The 22,174-nt window shown below is 49.2% G+C and overlaps 1 protein-coding gene across 1 annotated transcript; it reads left to right on the forward strand.

Annotated features, from left to right (window-relative positions):
- The first annotated feature begins 2,780 nt into the window (after positions 1 to 2,780).
- Positions 2,781 to 11,712, forward strand: LOC127694664 (polyunsaturated fatty acid lipoxygenase ALOX15). The gene is made up of 14 exons (XM_052196234.1): positions 2,781 to 2,950; positions 4,532 to 4,736; positions 5,035 to 5,116; positions 5,190 to 5,312; positions 5,435 to 5,538; positions 5,726 to 5,886; positions 7,179 to 7,322; positions 8,083 to 8,292; positions 9,398 to 9,484; positions 9,582 to 9,751; positions 9,915 to 10,036; positions 10,595 to 10,695; positions 10,790 to 10,957; positions 11,051 to 11,712. Exons 1-14 carry the CDS (start codon positions 2,816 to 2,818, stop codon positions 11,228 to 11,230), a joined length of 1,992 nt encoding a protein of 663 aa, XP_052052194.1. The 5' UTR covers positions 2,781 to 2,815; the 3' UTR covers positions 11,231 to 11,712.
- Positions 11,713 to 22,174: the final 10,462 nt, after the last annotated feature.

The following is a 22,174-nucleotide window of genomic DNA, read 5'->3' on the forward strand; positions in this document are numbered from 1 at the left end:
CACAGGTGGGGCTGGGGGACTCAGTGGTTAGAGCACTGGCTGCTCTTGCAGAGAATCTAGGTGTGGTTGATAACTGTCCACGACTCTTGTTCCTAGAAAATCGTTACCCTCTTCTGACCTGCCCCGGCACCAGGCACATGTGCAGGAAGTGTACAGAAGGGTGAAACAGCCAGACACAAAAGCTGTAAATAAATCTAAAGTAAAATAAAGACATGACAGAATAAAAAATGGAAAATCCAGAGCACATTGTAAACTAAGACGACTGGTACCCTCTGCAAGCTTGGTGCTTGAGTATCTGGTTGAGTTGCCAACCTAAATAGCCCACCACACAGGTGGTAGGTTCCTAAGAGATTTTTTTTTCTCTAATGCAACAGAAAGAATTCTAATTTATACATTGATCAATTTCAAATGAGCTTAATTACTATTGTGGCGTTTCCACTTAGAACCCCAAGGGTGCCAATGGCAGTCTCGGGGTGAGACAGCTTGCTCTGCCTCTGATCTGCTGAACAAGCATGAAGCAACAGAATGTTCCAGGCTTATCCTGTATCTTATCCATTGTCGGACCTGGAATCAGCCTCACTCAAAGGGTCCAGGTTTTTTGTAGGGCAGAGCAACATCATAGAAGAAAATCAAGACCGTGAAACTGGGGTAGGCAAGGAGGCCACGCGGCTAGCAGCAGTAAGCCTGGGAAGGCTGGTTTTCCTAAAGCGTGAGTTGTCTCACAAACCCTTCAGAAATATACCGAGACCTAATGGGAAAATGGGGCAGCCAGTCACAGAAAATAATAAATGAGGCCATTAAAAAAAAAAAACAACTACTAGATTATCTAAAGTAAAGATGGTTATCACACACCAATGAGGAGAATAAGGGAGAACAGACATTCTCATACTTTGTACACTGATAGAACCATAAATCGGCACAGCTTTCTAAAGCAGCCAATTGTACTTTCTTATATGTGAGTTTTTTGCCTGTATGTACACGTCTCACGCTCTCAGGGGTAAGATGAGCTTGGATTCCCTGGAACTGGAGTTAATGGACGGTTGTGAGCCACAATGTAAGTGCTGGGAGCCAGACCATGTCCCATGCTACAAAGTAATTGTTATCTTCCCAGCCATGGAGGGCATTCCTTACTTTCTGCCAAAATTACACACGCATTTACCTTGTAAATTGCATCTCTAGTATTTTGTGCCATTTACACATTTACCTGTGAGAAGTAGTAGATTTATTGCTATAAGCAAAAATAGTTACAGAAGATTGGTAATAATTTGAATATCTATAAGGGGCTGGTAGACTATGTTACAGCAAAGCGATAGCAATTTTCAAAACTAAGGGAGATCTAGGTGCATTACTGTGAAATGATTTCCTGATCTGTGTTAAAATGTGGGGGAAATGCAGAGCAGAGAGTATAGGAATCATGTCACCCTGCGTGTGACAGAGACAGAAATGGTGTTGCAGCAAGGCTGTTCTTACCTAAGAGGAGTCCAGGGTGAACTTTTTATGAATTTGAACTTTTTATTGAGCCACACACACAGTTCTATGTAGGGGTGCACACTGTCGTGACTACCAATCTAGAGGAAGCCCTGAGCTGAGTGAGCTGGGGTGAAGGTAAAAATCACAACGTTGGTACCTGCTGTTGACGTAGTTGTGGTGGCTGTTAGGGAGCAGGACAGGATAGGAACTTTTAAGAATAGGGCACACTTGTGTCACCATAGTATTTATGTTTGATCCAGGAGCAGAGAGCCTTGCATTTACAGAAGCAGAACAATTCAGGCTAGCAAAAGTTCCTGTAAGTACCATACGTGCTTGAGAGTAATGCTGACCTCAGTTCTAGTGGCGGTCAGGTCAGGACTTAGCAAATATGTGATTCTCATTTCAATGGGAGATGTGAATTAGCTTGGGAATGTGCACAGAACTGACTCACAGTGGAGACTGCTATTCACCACAGACATATTCCATTGACTTTGTTTATTTATTCAGTTTATAGCACTCCATGACAGAATAGCACCAAGGGTTACTTTCTTACTCTTTATGAGTCACATGGCCTGGGAGCATCCGTAGGGGAGGGGATGCATGTACAGTTGCATTCTGCTCAGTGGGTTCCTGGTGTAACAACAATAACAACAAACCAGTAAGTCGTGCTGGATGTTGTCTTGGCCTCGGAGGAGCTGTGTGTATCACTGGCTCAGTACAGTATTAACCAGGCGGCAGCAGGAGCGCCTCCGGGGGTAGACAGTGTAGACACTGGTTATCTCTGGGATGAGCCCAGAGCCTGCCTCAGGATGGGCAAAGAGCTAGTGGTATTAACTGGGTGGCTAAAATGTGCCGCCTTTAAATGCTGCACAGCACCTGCAACCTTAAGAACATCCTTGGGCATGATGGGTGAACCCACTCGTGATGCACACACTCGAGAGTGTATGTGTGTGAGAGAATGTGTGTGTGTGTATGTATGTGAGTATGTGTATGTGTATGTGAGAGAGCATGTGTGTGTGTGTGTGCCTGGGTGGGGGGGCTGGGTGCTGGACCAGATATTGGTTGTTTCTTGCCTGTTTTCTTTTCAAATACTCATCTACTTCTCCCTCCTATCCTCCTCTCACCAAGATGACTTTGGGAGTTCTGCTTTGCCCAGGGCCCCGCCTTTTTTGAGTTGAAACTGGACCCCCAGCCTGCAAGTGGCAGAGGCGGGGTTGATCGGCGGGGTTGATTGCCACCTACTGCTCAACCCTAAACAAGACTTCTGAAGGGGCGGGGCTTCGGCTTTCTTATTTAACGCACCTACCCCTCTTGATTCTCAGAAGGGAGAAACTTCATCTGCGAGATGGGTGTCTACCGCATCTGCGTCTCCACCGGGGACTCCGTGTACGCGGGCTCCAACAACGAGGTCTACCTGTGGTTGGTCGGACAGCATGGGGAGGCATCTCTCGGGAAGCTGCTACGACCCGGTCGGAACTCGGTGAGCTGCCCAGAGCTGGGGCTGAGCTGCTCCAGGCGGGGCAGGGTAGTGGTGATGGCAAAGTCAGAGAAATCCCTAGGAGCCCTGATGCGGGGGTTGGGGGGGGGCCCTTAACTCGGAGGAAGGCGCTCACAGCCTCGGAGAGCCTGAAAGGGTGCACAGAGGCACTCGGTGAGGTGAGCGCTCAGTAGCTGTTGCTCAATAACTGAGTAGGATATTCCTGTGCGTCCCTCACTTCACAGAACTCTGTTGTGCGGTAGCACCAGTGTCAGTAGTGCCGGCTGCCCAGATGTCTCTATTTTAAAAAGTTAGGATTTCCATCTTCTCTGCAGATCCTGGATCTCTGATCTTAGGGCTGAGTGCGTGGTGAGAGGGGAAGGAAGAAAGGTGGGAGGTGGGAAGCAGTACTGGATCTGCTCTCCTCTCCTCTCCCCTCCCCTCCCCTCCCCTCGCCCCTCCTCTTCTCTCCCCTCCCCTCCCCCCTCTCCTCTCCCCTCCCCTCGCCCCTCCTCTCCTCTCCCCTCCCCCCTCTCCTCTCCCCTCCCCTCCCCTCGCCCCTCCTCTCCTCTCCCCTCCCCCCTCCTCTCCCCTCGCCCCTCCTTTCCCCTCCCCTCCCCCCTCTCCTCTCCCCTCCCCTCGCCCCTCCTCTCCTCTCCCCTCCCCTTCCCCCTCCCCTCCCCCTTCCCCTCCTCCCTGTCCTCCCCTCCCCTCTCTTCCCCTCCCTCCTTCCCTCCCCTCCCCTCCCCTCTCTTCTGTCTTCTCTTTCCCTTTTTTCTTTTTTCTTCTCTTTTCTTTTCTGACTCTCAAATTCTTTCAGATCTTCAGATCTGCATTTTGTCTTATGTTCACTTCAAAGGAAGATATAGATATGAAGTACTTACTGCCCCCCCCCCAACTCTCTCTTAGTCTCCATCTGTCCAAGAACGGAGCAAGCTTAGTGAGGTCTACCTCCTAATTGTCTTACCTGATGCCTGCCCAGTCCTTGACCAATGTCTGCTAGATGCCCCAGACCCTGAGTCACCTTGAGTGCTCCTCAGCCGTTGCCACGGTTCAAGCCTTCCAACGGCTCCAGCTGCCTCCCTACTAACTGCAAAGCCTCTGGCTTACTCTCTGTCCCTCGGGATGTGGTCCTGTTTGGCTCCCAGCCCCCGTAGTCCTCTGTGCTCCATGAAGGTGCGGGTCCTCTCAGCCTCTACATTCTCCATGGACGCTGCCTGGCGTCTTCTCTGACTTCTCTCACCAACCCCACTTCTCCAGATCCAGGTCTCTCCTTGGAGACCATGCTCCGGAGACCCTGGCTCAGGCCAAACAGAATTACCATGGACTCTCTGCCTTGGTGGGGTCCCCATCTCACCTGTGTCCTCACTGGGCGTCAGGCAGGGTTCCAGTGTGCCCCCTCCTCTACCCCTTCTCCAGGGAGGAAGGAGTGCACCTTCCCATCTTCCATCCCTAACCCCCTGAGACACTCTCGGTTGAGGTGACAACCCTGAATGATGTCATGGGGCCCCTTCTCATCCCTTTCCCTGAGGCCCAGTAGAAGCAGGACTCAGCCTGAGCACCCCATGCTGTGTTTATCTGCAGGAGGCAGAATTCAAGGTGGATGTGTCAGAATACCTTGGGCCACTGCTGTTTGTGAGAGTGCAGAAATGGCATTATGTCACAGATGACTCCTGGTTCTGCAACTGGATTTCTGTGAAGGGCCCCGGAGACCAAGGATCAGAGTACATGTTCCCCTGTTACAGATGGGTTCAGGGCACCAGCATCCTGAGCCTCCCTGAGGGCACTGGTGAGCAGAGGGGTAGGGGTGTGTGAAGAGGCATAGGGGAAACTGGGCCTCAGGTGTGTGAGGAAGAGGAGGCAGCGTGTGGGAGCGAGAGCCCCGAAGCTGGGCTGTTTGTTTACTTGTTTCAAATGAGTTGTCAAAGAAAGAGTTGCTGAAGTTGGCCCAGATGTCATGGACACTTCAGGGAGGGACATGAAGATGCATGCACAGGAACAGCCAGGGCTGCCTGAAGAGGTCGAGCCGGCAGGGGCCAGAGAGGCTCTCAGTAGACATCCAGAGTTCCTCTCTCCTCGGCTTCTAGGCTGCACCGTGGTTGAAGACTCTCAAGGCCTGTTCAGGAAACATAGGGAACAGGAACTTGAAGAGAGGAGGAGTCTGTACAGGTGAGGCTGACTGGGGAGACCCACGGTGAGCTGCCTCTGCAGTGCCAGTGCCTGATGTCACCTCTGCCCTCAGGTGGGGCAACTGGAAAGGTGGCTCAATCCTCAACGTAGCGGCGACTAGTGTATCTGACCTCCCTGTAGATCAGCGATTTCGAGAGGACAAAAAAATTGAATTTGAAGCTTCACAGGTTCTGGGGTAAGGGCGAGGGTACCCGTTTTGAGGGCCGGATGTGTGCTGGTCTAGTGTATGGCACCTTTGGCTGTAATGTTTGGTTCTAAGTATAACTGCCAAACCTTTTGCCCCATTCTTCCCTGAAGGAAACTGGATACTGTTATCAACTTTCCTAAAAATACTGTGACCTGCTGGAAAAGCCTAGATGACTTCAACTATGTTTTCAAGAGTGGCCACACCAAGATGGCTGGTTAGTTCACCTACCCCAAAATTACTCTTACCCCAAAACCCTTCCCAGTGGAAGGGGATCATGAAAGCCAGGTTGGGAGTGGATCAGAGGCTTTTGTCTGATGTCTCTGGGTCAAGAAGGGATGTTATGGTGGGTGTTGGAAGGACCAGGTAGTTGGATCTTAGACCTGTTCACCTCCCATCCCTAGAGCGGGTTCGAAACTCCTGGAAGGAGGATGCTTTCTTTGGGTACCAGTTTCTCAATGGTGCTAACCCTATGGTGCTGAAGCGGTCTACTCGTCTTCCTGCCCGCCTGGTATTCCCTCCGGGGATGGAGAAGCTACAGGCCCAGCTGAACGAGGAGCTCGAGGTATGGACATTAAAGTACCAGGAAGGCCAAGCAGGGAAGTGGAAGCGGGCGCTGGTGTTGGGTGTACAGCGCTCAGCTTTACTGTGGATTCTGTTTCCTGCTGGTTGTCAAGAGAGGATCCTGCGGGACAAATCCTAGACTAATGCGGAGAAATGTAGTGCCGAGACTTTCCCACCACAGGATTAGAGTATATGGTTGAAGAGAGGCATCTTAGTGGGGTGGCCAGTAGAGATGTGATGTTGTCCTGGAGGCCATGAGTTCATAGAGGTGCAGGGTGAGGGAATCCAAGGCAGGACTGGGGTTAATTAGGAACCAATGTGGGAACAATGACAATATTCATGGTGCCAGATAGATTTGCATCTGAATCCTGGTTTTGCTGTGCGTATGATGTGTGATTTTAAGCATGCTATCCCATTTCTATGATCTGTTTCTTTAGGGTAATGGACCAGTGGAAAATCATCCTGCCCCTGGTCTGTCCCTGAACCCGGGACTTGGAAATCCCCACTCCCATTATTCAAGGTTCACAGTCAAGCAATACTTCTAGGCTCACTGTACTTTCTTACTAGTTCACTGCGCATGCTCCACTAGTTCACTGCGCATGCTCCACTAGCTCACTGCGCATGCTCCACTAGCTCACTGCGCCACCACTAGCTCGCTGCACATGCTCCAAAGACCCTGTAAAAGCTCGCCCCTCCACTCAGCCCGCTGCTGTCTCTGCTCCTGTTCAGAGGCAGTCGCCGTTCTGTGTCTCTCCAATAAATCTCACGTGTGAGGTTTGTTCCATGGTGTGACCTTGTGGTATTCCTTGGCTCCCGATTGCCCAGATACCCTTATGCTGGAAAAGCCTTTCCGTTTCCTCTCCTGTAATCAGGAGTAATTTCAACGGAGCATATAAGGATTACATGGGATAAAGCCAGGTAGAGCTACTTGCTGCCAAGTATAACAATCTTAGTTGATCCCTGCGACCCATGTGGTAAAAGGAGAGAGCCTTCCTATAAGTTGGCTTCTGATCATCACACAATGTCATGGCGAACGTGTACACACACACACACTGAGAGAGAGAGAGAGAGAGAGAGAGAGAGAGAGAGAGAGAGAGAGAGAGAGAGAGAGAGAGAGAGAGAGAGAGCAAACATGTAATAAAAATGTAAGAGAAAAAAGAAGACTGTGAGGACCTTCATGAGGCAGGGGGCTGATGGAGACCGGGCATTTCTCTTCGTTCTCGCCTCCTTGTTGGGTGCTGGGGGTGGGAGGAGACTAGGCTGACGAAGCCCCCGATTTCTCTCCCCATGCAGAAAGGCACTCTGTTCGAAGCGGATTTCTTCCTTCTGGATGGGATCAAGGCCAATGTCATTCTTTGTAGCCAGCAGTACCTGGCGGCCCCTCTTGTCATGCTGTCGCTGCAGCCTGACGGGCAACTCTTGCCCATCGCCATCCAGGTGAGAGGACCGGGGCTCGTACCCCAGGGTGGCCTCCTCCGCTGAGCCTATGGCTCAGGTTCTCTTCCATTTCTCTGCAGTGGCACTGCCCTAAGGTCTCGAGGACCCGCAGGCTTTGAGGGATTTATGGCTTTGCCAGAGAGACAGACTAATCAGCATGTGTGAGCTCCAATGCTAAGGGCAGGGCCAGTTCAGGAGGGGAGGATGGGTGGGGTCTGTCCCTACAGCAAGATGCATTAGGTGAAGAAGAGGCTGAGGTGGAGAAGCCTGGAGATTTCTGTGGCTTGCACTGGGGTGGGGAGGGTTATCTAAGCTGGGCTCAGGAGGAGGTCCTCTTCAGTCAGGCTTAGAATGGATAGACAGGGATTCCTGGTGCGGGGATTAGGGTCTCACGCTAGGCTTCAGGGGGTGGTGGGCTCTCGGTGGGTAGCAGCCATAGAGCTGGAGAGAAGGGGGAGCAGAGGGAGAATCAACTGCATGGAGTGGAGACAGGAAAAGCGGGAGTCAGGCGGGTTTCTTCAGAAACAGAACAAGTACAGGGGGGAGGGCATCCAGTAGGCATTGGTCCTGCCGATTTTGAAGTAACGAGGACACATACAAATCCTCTAACTAGTAGCTGAAACCCAGAGACTCCGACCTTTGTGGAGAGGGAGAGCCCAAGATGGCTGCACAGGTGTGGGATGGAGGAAACAGGGACTGCTGAGCCGTTGCCACGCAGATCTCCATCCAGCCCTTTCTCCACACTCTTGTTTTGCTCCAGCTTGAACTGCCCAAAATTGGGTCTACCCCACCGCCGATTTTCACGCCCTCGGATCCCCCAGTGGACTGGCTCCTAGCCAAATGCTGGGTCCGTAGCTCCGACTTACAGCTTCACGAGGTGCAGGCTCATCTTCTGAGGGGACACTTGATGGCGGAGGTCTTTGCTGTGGCCACCATGAGGTGCCTGCCTTCGGTGCACCCTGTTTTTAAGGTAACACCTTATTTGTTTTTGTTCTGTCTGCATCTCTCGGCCTACTACACACTCTTGCGTCTGAGAAGGTCTCTCAGTGGCATCTCAGGGTTCAGGGCGATGAGAAGAGATGAGATGACCAACGCAGACAAGAGAGAAAGGGAGTGTTTCAACAGCACTAATTCCCAAGGAGGCGTATACAAGTGATTCCTCAGGAAAGGGTGTAAAGATTCTATTCTTATGTACAAAACATAGATATACACACAGTACAAATGTAGGTGTGAATGACTTAAAGATTCCACCTAATCAGAGGGACCATGTTAATAGCACGACCAATTCCTCACAGCAGTCTTTGAAGAGTTCGGAAAGGATGGTCTAGAGCAATAAGAGTAGCTGGTTTACTCTGGCCAACCAGTGCAAAGAGTTCATCCGTTTAAATTCTCTACATAGAACTAGTCTAGATGCCTGGGATAACATCTGATCTTTGGGGATTTTTTTCTTTCTTTTTTGTTTTGTTTTGTTTTGTTTTGCTTTGTTTTTGAGACAGGGTTTCTCTGTGTAGCCCTGGCTATCCTGGAACTCACTCTGTAGACCAGGCTGGCCTCGAACTCAGAAATCCGCCTGCCTCTGCCTCCCAGAGTGCTGGGATTAAAGGTGTGTGCCACCACCACCCAGCTTGGCATTTTTTTCATCTCCAGTAAGAGGAAAAAAAAAAACAAAGCAAAACAAAAACAACAAAAACCCCAATAGTGATTATATTCAACACGCTGGCTGGGATGAGACCGTAGAGAATCCAAACAGCGTTGTGTGAGTTTCTTTTGGGTGATTAAGAAAAACTGTTGAAAAGACAACAAAGAGAATGACAGAGATTGTCAGAAAGTGGTAATTCGATGCTTGTGGCACCAGTCAGGCAGCAAACCAGCACGATACCAGTATTGAGGGCTGCATAGCCTCACGGCCATGCCTTCCCTCAGAGCTGTAGCCCCACGGCCATGCCTTCCCTCAGAGCTGTAGCCTCTTGGCCATGCCTTTCCCCCAGAGCTTCACATTTCCCTTGTCAAGCCTGTTTGCTGCAGGGACCTGTCACAGATTCCTTCTGACTCACCCATCCCTTTTCTTCTCCTAGCTTCTAGTTCCTCACCTGCTCTACACCATGGAAATTAATGTCCGGGCCAGGAGTGACCTGATCTCAGAGAGAGGCTTTTTTGACATGGTATGGGGATAGAAGTGGGTTCTAGGTTCACTCAGTCCTCTCGCTTTGGGGTAACTTGATTAACCGAAAACTTGCGTCCTTATCCTTGGTCCTTTAGGCGATGAGCACAGGTGGAGGGGGCCACCTGGATCTTCTCAAGCAAGCCGGGGCCTTTCTGACCTACAGCTCATTGTGTCCCCCTGATGACTTAGCTGAGCGAGGACTCTTGGATATTGAGACTGGCTTCTATGCTAAAGATGCCCTGCAGCTCTGGCAAGTCACAAATCGGTGAGGTCAACAGGGCCGCAGGATGGGTTTGCTTGCTGGTGCGGGTGGAGAAGACCAGGAGAACAGGAGGTCTGTGCCTTGGCTTGGTTGGGTGTGGATGCTCTGACCTGGCCATCTGATCAGGGAGCAGAGGGCCTCAGCTTGCCCTGACCTTTGGTGGCAGGTACGTGGTGGGAATATTTGATCTCTACTACAAGACCGACGAAGCTGTTCGAGATGACTATGAACTGCAGAGCTGGTGTCGAGAGATCACTGAAATTGGGCTGCAAGGTGCCCAGGACAGAGGTAATAGGAATCCCTGGCCTGAGAGCTAAGACATAAGTTCTGAGACTTCTCCAGAACCCCCTGTGCTTCTATGGACTCTTCCAGAAAAGTTTCAGTCTTTACGGAAACTCTTAAAGTTTTTTCTAGGTATAGTAAGAACAATGTTGATAAAAGTTCAACAGTAACCTCATCCTCAAAGAAAACTGGCGTTCCCTCAGAAGCCATCAAATGACCGCAGCTCCTCAGTTAGGGGTGGGGACTCGAGAGGCCTGCCCTCTCTGTTCCATAATGGTCGCTGGCTTATCTCGCAGGCAGCCTCGGCCACTGTCAGTTCATGAGTCCTCGCTCACCCTGGCTCTTACAGTCTACCTCTCCTCCCTTTGACAATGACCCCTAGGCCTCAGGGAGGGGGTCTGACATAGGTGCTAGGGCTCCTCTCTTCCCTCACCACCCTCACCCTCATGCCAGCTTGCAGAGTCCAGGGCGTTCCCGGCATCTCTTCTCACCTCTCCTCCTCTCCAGGCCTCACTCCTAGTGGGCCTGGTGACGTCACACGCTAACTGTTCACACCTCCTGTAGGCTTCCCCACCTCTCTTCAGTCTCGGGCTCAGGCGTGCCACTTCATCACCATGTGCATCTTCACGTGCACTGCGCAGCACTCTTCCGTCCACCTGGGCCAGGTACTTCCCAGACGGAGGGGTAGGGCGATATGAGCATGCGCGCCAAGGGCCTTCCTGTTTCGCCAGCCTTGACCCTAGATCACTGTCTCTCCAGCTGGATTGGTTCTACTGGGTTCCCAATGCACCCTGCACCATGCGGCTGCCACCACCTACCACCAAGGGCGCGACGATGGAGAAGCTGATGGCTACACTGCCCAGCCCTAACCAGTCTACTCTCCAGATAAATGTCGTTTGGCTCCTGGGCAGACGCCAGGCTGTTATGGTGAGAGTTAATCATTCAGGGTCCAGAGGAAACTCTGTACCCCAAAACTGGTTGAAGTCACAGGCTTAAGCTATGTCCCTTCCTGCATTCCAGGTGCCCCTGGGCCAGCATTCAGAGGAGCACTTTCCAAACCCTGAGGCCAAAGCTGTGCTGAAGAAGTTCAGAGAGGAGCTGGCTGCCTTGGATAAGGAAATTGAGAATCGTAATAAGAGCTTGGACATACCTTATGAGTACCTTCGGCCCAGCATGGTGGAAAACAGCGTGGCCATATGAGCATCCCCCCTCTCGCTTTGTTGTTTAGTCAAGAAGACCCAAGTGTATCGCTGTGCTTGAGTGGGGGCAGTCCTCTCCTCCCAAGCCCTGCCCTCTGCCTACCAAGCCCCGCCCTCCGCCTACCAAGCCCCGCCCCCACCCTCCAAGCCCTGCTTTCGGCCCATGTGGGACCCTTCTCCAAGAGTCAGCTTTCCAGTGCCTGCTGTAGTGAACACATTTTGCTTTGACTGCATTACCCAGAGTGCCACCTTTCATTCATCCTTTCTGCTTTTCCTTCTCCATAAATAAAAGCCATGCTCAGGAAAAGCCCCTCAGGAACACAAAAGGGTGATAATATACATTGTTACACACCATTTATGAATCAAATAGATTTCAAACATTAATAGAATCTAATAACAACAATAAAAGATGCTTTGGGCTAGTGATAGAAGAGAACACAGACCTAATTATTTTAAATAAACTGTTGCAAAGATTGTAGAGCACCCAGATGTTCTCTCTTTCTACCTGGGCAGGATTTGGAAAAAAAAAAGTGTAACTATAGCAATTGCCAAGTTTTTGAATTCTCAAGATTTTCATTTTACAAATCACTTAAAAAATGTAAATGGAAGGAAATGGTCAAACTTTAAAAATGTCTCTGGCTGGAGATGTTTGGTCTCAAGGATTAAGAGGCATATGTATAAGCTGTCTTTCAGTTGCCAGTTGGGAAGGTCCAAACTGATATAACAAGTCTGGAAAGACTCACAATTCTCTTAGTACAACACGACTTAAGGACATTAAACTTCGGCACCAGGCTGACATTTTGGAAGAATAAACTGGGCGGGGGTCCTTTCTTCCTGTGACAACCTATGGGTATTTTAAAGCAAACTAACAGTCCATGTTAAGGGCAAAGAAAACAAAGCTGCTTGGACCTAGACTGTAATCCCACTGAAGACGTGCTTGAGACTTGGTCTGATCTGTGTATGCGCCTGGGTTACTGGGGATGGACCCCAAGGCCCCGGCCTGCTAAGTAAGAGCACTACCACTGGAAGTCACTTTCAGCCTTGGTCCAGGTCTTGAAAGACTTTAGGGGTGGGGGTAGAATGTGATGTTAGAATCTGTGAAAATCTTCAACGTCAGGAGAACATACTGTAGTTTCCACAGCAGAATTAACAAGTCTGCTGAGAGGTGCAGTAGGGGTGGGGGGGGTAGGGGGTGCAGGGCTAGGAGAACCTGTGGGAGGGGAACCCTAGGACCATTATGACCAGAAAAGTGGACGATCTTTAAGTACCAGCCACTAGAGGATCTTAAGTAAGGGCATAGCAGGGTCCTGGATGGCACTCTACAGACATACTAGCTTTTTGTTGGGGAGGGGAGGGTTTTCTCAGAAGCCATCCCCACACTGGCCCTGGCTCCTCAGAAACCATGTCTTCTTCTTTGGAGGCTTCTATCTCCCTAGAGCCCAGGCCCATCTCCCGGGAGGCTGTGCCCTGCTCCTTAGGGCCCTGTTCTCCTGGGGCCACCACATTTTTCTTGGCTCCTTCCTGGGTGCTCTTACATGCACACAGGATTTCTCCTCAGTCTCTGACAGAGGACAGCTCAGATCTTCTTGCTTTCTGGAAATGAATGTGTAGACCCTTGGGTTTATTACAAACTGATTTGAAGGGTGGGGCCAAGAGGCCCGGCCTTCATGGGGGCTGCGGCTGCAAGGCAGGCCCTCAGGCCCAGTGCTCACTGAGTGGAGAAAGAGGCCACAGGCTGTGAGCTGCATTACCTGTATGTGTGCAAACAATCTCTTGCCACAGACATAATCACACAAATATATATTTTTGTCTCTCTTTCCCTTTAACAGAGTCTCGTGATGCACCTCCAGGATGACCCTGAGCTTGAAATTCTCCTGCCTCAACCTCCCAAATACTGGGTTCACAGCTGGGCGCCACCATCCTAAGATTAATAAATAGGTTTTCTTATGACAAGTCATTAGGAATCGGTAAAGCCAGGCATGATGGTGCACACCTTAATTCCCAGCTCTTGGGGAGACAGAGGCAGGTGACCCCTGAGTTCAAGGCCAGCTAGGCTACACAGTGAGATTCTGTCTCTCTCTCTCTCTCTCTCTCTCTCTCTCACACACACACACACACACACACACACACACACAGACACACACATATAAAGCATAGTCTGACAGTTGCTGGAAGTGAGGAGACAGTAATAATCTTTCATCAGAATGACTTAATGGAGATTCTTGCAAACAAACAATTCTGAAATAACACACAGGGTAACTTTACACTTGCCAAGAAGGAAGCTTCATTCTGGCCTAGCTCTTGTTTGTACTCTTAGGTGAGTCTAGAAAATAAGACACCAGAGTTTTGTTCCTCCTGCTGCTTGGTCCTTCTAGGCCACCGTCTCCATCACAGGCCTCGTGATAAGGTTTATTACAAGAATGAGGTAAAGACAGAGCCAACGATGACTTGTGATGCTTTGAGGTTACCATAGGACTAGTGTGCTGGTTAGCTTTTGGCCAACTTGATACAAGCTCCGGTCATTTGGGAAGAGGGAACCTCAGTTGAAAAAATGTCCTTATCAGATTGCTTGTATAGGCAAGCCCTGAAAATGTTGGGCAGATTTTCTTGAATAAAGACTAATTCGAGAGATAGCCTGAGGTGAGAGGGGACACCTGAGGAAGGTGGTCCTGGGGTGTGTGGAAATCGGGCTGAGCACGCCGTGAGGAGCAAGCCAGTAGGCAGCATTCCTCCACAGTTTCTGCTACAGTTCCCGCCTCCACATCCCTGACTGGCTGTCTCTCTGTGGTGGACTGTGTGACACAGAATATGGAAATGCAATAAACCCTCCCCCACCCAAGTTGCTTTTTTGTCTTTCTTTTCAAATCACAGCGATAGAAAGCACCTAAGACAAATAGACATGAAGAAGGAGGGAAGAATGAATCCAAGGCGTTCAGACCGGCTTTGATGGGGGCTGGGGGGAAAGGACTTTTAATCTTCAGCTTTTAAATTGAAACTGAATAGACAATCAAAAAAAAAGGGGGTAAAATGTAAAGTACTCCCTTTCATTAATTCAGCACTAATGACTTGTTTTTAATAAAGTGGAAGGCAGCTCTTCTTGGTCATGACCCAGTGGGACCCCTGTTGAACAGTTTAGACGCAATGACACGGATCTTTGTAGCATTGGGGCTGTAATCATCCATCCACACCTTCCAAGTTCCTCTAAGCAGAGTCTGAGACTTCTCTTGGTTTTTCAGCCAGCTTAGGGACTCTGTCTGTGTTTGGTCCTCTCCCCATTACTGATGCACAGTGTTACACAGTGCAGATGGCAACAGTGGACAGAGGAAGCCTTGGTGTTTTCTTCTGAAGACCTTCCCACAGTTCTTTTTGGACATAACTTACCAAGTAAAACTTCAAGTGAGTGCAGTGTGACTTCTTGAAAGTATAACTTGCATTGTTTTTGGATTTATGTCCAAGAATCCATTACAGTTTCCAGAAAATGGGCATCCATCCCTGGGGATTCCTGTGTCCGTTGTAGCCCTCCCTCTCTGTCCCCACCTCCGGGGAACCAACAATCTGTGGTGTGATAAATTCATTGGCATATTACAGAATTTCATCCAAAAAGATTCCTTCAGGAATAATCTCTCTTTCTAGTGTCCTTCACTTGGCATGGCGAGCTTAAGATTCACCAGGTCACCATCTGTGGTAGTTCGATTCTTACAGCGGAACAGTATTATTCTTGCAGACTGCACAGACAGGCGCGACTGCTGTTCCCCAAGCTCCAGGACTTTTCTTTCCCCCTAATGTTCTTACATATTAGATATTGTACTGGCTGGCTTTGTGTGTCAACTTGACACAGGTTGGAGGAAGGAGCTTCTGGTGAGGTAATGCCTCCATGAGATCCAGCTATAAGGCACTTTCTGAATTAGTGATCAAGGGGGGGGGGGCTTGTGGGTGGTATCATCCCTGGGCTGGTAGTCTTGGGTTCTATAAGAAAGCAAGTTGAACAAGCCAGGGGAAGCAAGCCAGTAAGAAACATCCCTCCATGGCCTCTGCATCAGCTCCTGCTTCCTGACCTGCTTGAGTTCCAGTCCTGACTTCCTTTGATGATGAACAGCAGTGTGGAAGTGTAAGCTCAATAAACCCTTTCCTCCCAACTTGCCTCTTAGTCATGATGTTTGTGCAGAAATAGAAACACTAAGACAGATATGATATTAAATGGAAGTATTTAGAGTGAAATCTTTGATTCTAGATCTTGAAGGGAAAACCATTACATCTTTGATCCTTAATACATCAGTTGTCATTTTGGTAATTTTTTTCCCATTAGTTTAGCTTCCTTTTAACCAATATGTTGAAGATTATTTCATGAGTGGATTTGGGTTGCATTTATCGTATGTGAGATGTCCAGTTCTCTTCACCCTCTCTTTCTGCCTCCCCTTTTCCGTTCCCCCTCACACAGTTCACCTTCCTTTCTCTGCCACCCACCACCTGCCCCTCTGGTTTAGCTTTGTCACTCAAGATGACATGGAACTTGGGATGACATCAGATCTGGATTTATGGGTGTGAACTAAACAAAAAAATTCCAGAACAAAGCCATACGTGTGTTGAGGCTTCCGCGCAGCTGACTGATCAGCTTTGCTTGTGTGGCATTGAAAAAGCATAGATTCAAACTGTCTTGATTTCCCTGAAATACGCCATCCCCCCCCCCACACGTGGCAGACTTGTGTGGTACATGGCCTGTACGTGTTCAGGAAAGCCAGGGAGGAAGTCGTGTGTCCCGTCCCATCCGTCTCTGCTCTTCCCCCGTCACTGACACTGGAGCTAGGGTGGTAGTCAAGTAAACCCCAATGACTCTCCTGTCTACCTGTCGTAGCACTGGAAGGGCCCAGGCATGGGTGGCCATACCCAGATTTCTATGTTGGTGCTGAGATCCATACTCAGGTCTTCATGCCTGTCCAGGAAGTGATCTCAGCCACTGTGCCATCTCTCCAGTCACAGCTTGAACATTTGAAAAATCAGCATGTTGATTTTGATCCATTTGGGTATACAACTAGGAGGTCCATGGCTGAATAAATACAGCAGGGGTGTTCTTTAGGATTTCTTTATTTATTGTTATATGTAAGTACACCGTAGCTGTCTTTAGACAGCACCAGAAGAGGGCATCAGATTTCATTACAGATGGGTGTGAGTCACCGTGTGGTTGCTGGGATTTGAACTCAGGACCTTCAGAAGAGCAGTCAGTGCTCTTAACTGTTGAGCCATATCACCAGCCCAAAGATTTATTTTTTAATTTAGTTTCCTTTCATATAGTACATCCCAAGGGCAATTTCCCCCCTCTCCTTCCAGTCCCTCCCCACCACCTCCTCTCCCCTCCAGATCCACTCTTCGTCCATTTCTCTTCATAAAGGGCAGGCCTCCCAGGGATATCAACCAAACATGGCATATCAAGTTTCTATAAGACTAGGTATATCGTCTCACAGTGAGGCTGGACAAGGCAACCCACTATGAGGAAACGGGTCCAAAAAGCAGGCAAAAGAATCAGAGACATGCCCTCTCCCACTCTGAGTCCCCCAAGAACACTGAGCTACACAACCAGAACATCTATGCAGAGGACCTAGGTCAGACCCAGGCAGGCTCCCTGGTTGTCAGCTCAGTCTCTGTGAGCCCCTGTGAGCCCAGGTTAGTTCATTCTGTGGGTCGTTTCCTTGGGGTGACCTCGACCTCTCTGGCTCCCATACCCTTCCTCCATATTTCCCGCAGGACTCCGGAGCTGCGCCTAATGTTTGGCTGTGGGTCTCTGCATCTGTTTCCATCAGTTGCTGAATGAAGCCTCTCTGTGCTAGGCTAGAATATAAGGATCATTAGGAATCACGTAATTGCTTTTTTTTTCTTGCCAATCTATCTCGGTTCTGGGCTAGTCAACCTCTCATTCCCGGCCCTCCAGGCAGTGTCAGACGCAGGCTCCCTCTCGTGGCATGGGTCTCAAGTTGGACCAGTCACTGGTTAGCCACTCCCATAAATTCTGCTCTTTCTTTATCCCCAGCACATCTTGCAGGCAGGACAAATTGTAGGTCAAAGATTCTGTGGCTGGGCTGGTGTCTCAATCCCTCCACTGGCAATCAATCTTGCCTGGTTATAGGAGACGGCAGCTCCATATCCTGCGTTACTTCAAGTCTTCGCTACGCTCACCCTCATAGATTCCGCTCTATTTTTATGCATGGTGCCAGCAGAGGTCAGAAGGGGGCTTGGACTCCTTAGACCTGGAGTTAGAGATGGTTATGAGCCACCGCGTGGGTGAGGGAATTGAACTCAGATCCTCCGGAAAAGTTGCTGGTGCTCTTAACCCCCCAGCTACCTGCCCAGCCCAGACAGGTAAGATAAAATTTTCCCACTCATTTCCCTGAGGTCACAGAACCCCTCCTGCTGTCACATCAGAAGAGGACGCGTGTCAGTTAACATTTCCTAGTCGTGCCCCTATTGATCCTTCACGTAGAAGTCTGTGGTTCCTTTCTGCACCGGGGAGAGCGCTCAGGCTCCTTGGAAGCCGGCAGCTTCAAACCCGCTTGGTATAAGGAGCTGGGTGCTCGCTCTTTCTTCTCTTTCTCAAGAGAAACGTGAGAATGAGGGACTGTGAAGGACCAGCTCCCCAAACTCCAGGGAAATGAGCCAGGAACGACCTGAAGTGAAGGAAAAATTTCCCAAGTGCTGAAGGCTGAGAGCGGATGGGATGGGACTGGCCACAAGGGGGCAGAGGAGGCTGCGCAGCGGAGCAGGCCGCTTGTCTTACCCCCCCCCCCCCACCCCGCCCCCAGGACTCTTCAGATTTCTAGCTATGGCCATGACCTCTACACGCTGATAACGCTAATAAACATGAAAGAGAGGTGACAAATGGAGAAAAAAGAAGGCGTGACTTTAAAGACTGTTCAGAACAGTTTATTCTCTCCTCCCATTCACAAAATACCCAGCAGTCAGATGCTGTCCTGCCTAAAACCCCAAAGAGCCCTTCTCTCGGGAAAGGACACAGCGGGTCTGGGAAGCAACAAAGTGTGGGCATCTCTGCCTCGGAGTACCGCTCCCTCTAGTAAGGCATTTCTATGATTCCTCAGCATCCATTGTCTTCCTGAAGTGGGAACACAAGTCATGGAAAGTACCAAGCGCTGCAGGGAACTATGGGAAGCGGACCTAGTTCCCAGGCACTGCTGGTAGGAGGACAAATGGCGCACTTTTTTTTTTTTAAGGCTAGTTGTATTGATGGAGAATGAACATGAGCATGGGGCAATGTTTCACTGCTAATTAGGAATACACAATACGCTTATGCATTTTTTGGAAGACACACACTTGGAGGTCACAAAGCACCAGTCATTCGTAATAACCCCAAACCCAGCTACTGAGATGCCGACCAGCAGCATTAGTCCAGATGTGACTGACTGAGTGAATCCTCGGCAGCCATGAGGGCGGAAGACCCGTTACAGGCAGTGGTGTGAATAAGCTTTGCTTTGCATAGTCATGATACATGAAAGAGACCAGGTGCAGAAGAGTGCGCATGCTATGAGTCTACATATGTACAGTGCAAACAGGGCAAGATGAGCGCATGTTAACAGTCAAAACAGACCATGTCTCAGTGAGATGGGACACTGTCCCAAGCAAGGCCTCTCGGGGGACTGGCTTCTTTGGTTTTCAAAGTTTAGGTGCTGACTGAATGGGTGTGTTCAGTTTGGGAGAGCCTTCAAGTTGTACAGTATTGACTGAGTCCACTTTTATATAGCTAACTTATACTTCAAGAAATAAAAACTAGCTTTCATTTTCATTAGTAATTTCATTTTCAGAGTGATAGGATTGTATTAGTGTCTGTATTTGGCTGTTTCCTGTGACTGTGATGAAATACATGAGGTAGAATACCTTATATTCTTATATTCAGGTTTGTGTAGTTCATTGTCTTGGTGAGGACCTCATGGTAAGTCATGAGAATTGGGGAAGTGGGAGAGATCACATGGTGGGGCGGGGACCAGAGTGTGGGGAGGGACCAGTAAGAAGACCATCAGGGGAGACTTTACCAATCCCCACCGTCTCCCCGACACTGCCACCTTGAGGATCAAACCCCTCCTACCCATGACCTCCTGAGGGCACACACACACACACACACACACACACTTAAAAAATTACTTTTTTGCCTGTGTGTGGACGTGTATGCTCGCATCTGCATGCATGTGTATATGCATGTACAAGTGCATGTGTGTGTGCGTGTGCATGTGCATGTGAAGGCAGAGGCTGATGTTGGGAGTCTTTCTCTATTGTTTTCATCTTATCCATACAGGTGGAGTCTCTCATTTGAACTCAGAGCTTGCTGATTCACTCCACCACCACCCCCACCCCCTTTTGAGTTCTAGAATTACAGGTGGGCAGCCACATACATCCAGCTTGTACTGACTGGGTTTGTGTGTCAACTTGACACAGGCTGGAGTTATCACAGTGAAAGGGGCTTCAGTTGGGGAAGTGCTTCCATGAAATCCAGCTGTGGGGCATTTTCTCAATTAGTGATCAAGGGGGGAGGGCCCCTTGTGGGTGGTACCATCCCTGGGCTGGTAGTCTTGGGTTCTATAAGAGATCAGGCTGAGCAAGCCAGGGGGAGCAAGTCCGTAAGAAACATCCTTCCATGGCCTCTGCATCAGCTCCTGCTTCCTGACCTGCTTGAGTTCCAGTCCTGACTTCCTTTAGTGATGAACAGAAATGTGAATGTGTAAACTGAGTAAACCCTTTCCTCCCCAACTTGCTTTTTGGTCATGATGTTTGTGCAGGAATAGAAACCCTGACTAAGACACAGCTTTTACATGGGTTCTGAGGATCTGAACTCTGTCTGAGAGCATTCACGACCTTACCTGCTGTGCCCTAAAAAGATTGTTTTTCAACATGAGAACATTTTTTGAGATCAGATCTTGTGTAGGCCAGGCTAGTCTCAGCTCATGATGCAATTGAGGATGATCCTGAACTCTTCTCATCTCCTGAATATTGGAATTACAGATGTGTGCACCACGCTGGCTTTGGGGGAGCATATTGTATCTCGTAGTCCAGGGTCTTAGTTTCTTTTCTCGTTGCTGTGTTAAAATGCTCTGATAAAAGCAACTTATGTAAGGAAGGGGTTGGCTCAGAGTTTTGGGGAGGAAAGGCAGCAGAAGCTTGGAGCAGTTGGCCACATTGTGTCTGAAGTTAGGAAGAAGCCAGCTGTGAATACCTGTGTTCTGTGCACTCTCCATTTATACCGTGCTGGATCCCAGCCTGGGGAATGGTTCCCCCCCACAGCGGGTGGGTTTTCCCACCTCACTTCATCCAATTACCGGCATACTCAGAAAGCCTCTCTAGGGGAACACCAGGCCTCATCACGTTGGCTACTGAGATTAATCTTCACAGCCAGGCTTCTCAACCTTTTCTCTAATAAGGAAGAGTAAAGAGCTACAAAGAATCATCAGCCTTTATGCAGAAAGTAACTTTCCTTGAAGTTCTCTGGGGAGAGCTGTTCTATATTCCGATGCTGGTTTAGCCGAAAGCATGAGACAAGATTCCTGCATCCTGTGAGGAGCAGAGAGATTTGACTGCAGTTCGGTGGAGTCAATAATGATTCACAACAGCTAAGATATGGAGTCACCCTACCAGGCTTAAGAAGAGCGGTGTCTTCCCACTGAGGAAAGTGGGTGGCACTGGGAACGTGGCATTGCTGAACTATGCACCACACACTCGCTCTCACATTAGGGGCGAGGGCGATGGATGGAGGAACAGGAGGAGCTTGAACAGCAAGAGCTGAGACAGAGCAATAGTAGAAAGGATAAATGCTACTCTTTCCTAACACAATGGGACGACTGACCCACAATGGCTTATTATACATTTTATAAATGATTAGGAGAGAACCGCTTGCTGGGCGGTGGTGGCGCATGCCTTTAATTCCAGCACTTGGGAGGCAGAGGCAGGTGGATTTCTGAGTCCGAGGCCAGCCTGGTCTACAGAGTGAGTTCCAGGACAGCCAGGATTACACAGAGAAACCCTGTCTCGAAAAAACCAAAGGAGATGTGAATGTTAGCTACCTTGATTTGATCATTACATGTTGCATACATATATTGTGTTATTGGAGTAAACCACTTTAGCATATACAACCAAAACAGTAAGTAGTTAAACATAAAATATATTGTTCCAATTGCCTAGTGAACACGAACAGTTTGTATATGATTTATAAGACAAAGAATAGGAGTGTGGAGGGTCTGTGTCTGGCTTTGTCTCACCGAACACGTTTTATCTAAGTCATCTAGGGGAGAGTGGTCTTTTGCAGTCCGCTCTTTCCTGAATGCAGAATGGGTGGAAGGTTGTTCTTTAACCAACATGTTCTCCAGGATCACAGGGGTGGAGGAAAGTTCACCGTTGTCATACTGCCCCCATTTTAAGATGGACGAATCCTGTTTGCCATCAGACAACTCAGAGGCGACAATGACTCTCCTGAAGGGGCGAGGGGGGGCTTGAGGAACTGTCTCATCAGGTTGACATTCCTGGAGAATCAGTTGCTGCACTGCCTGTTAAGCTTGTTGTCAGACTGACATCTGTAGGAAAATATTGGAAATGAGGTTCCTAAGAGGATTGCCTGGGAAGATAAAGAATAATTAATAGAGGTCACATTTGGAAGACAAGAGTCAAATTAATGGATCTCAGGACATGGGGACTGGGGTACCCCCCAGGACTGAGGACATGGGGACTGACTGGGGCACCCCCAGGACTGAGGACTGGGGATGTGGGGCATTTACACCATTCCATGGTGGTGAATAGCAGTCGGACAGATTTCTCAGTGTGGGATCTTAATTTTATGACCTAAACATTTTTTAAGATTTATTTATTGTAAGTATGAGTGTTTTACCTGTGTCTATGTGTGTGCACCACATGCACGCCTGGTACCTAGGAGGGTTAGGACAGAGAGTTGTATCCTCTGGAA

The sequence above is a fragment of the Apodemus sylvaticus genome, chromosome 10 (genome assembly GCF_947179515.1).
Source record: "Apodemus sylvaticus chromosome 10, mApoSyl1.1, whole genome shotgun sequence".
Lineage (NCBI taxonomy): Eukaryota > Metazoa > Chordata > Mammalia > Rodentia > Muridae > Apodemus > Apodemus sylvaticus.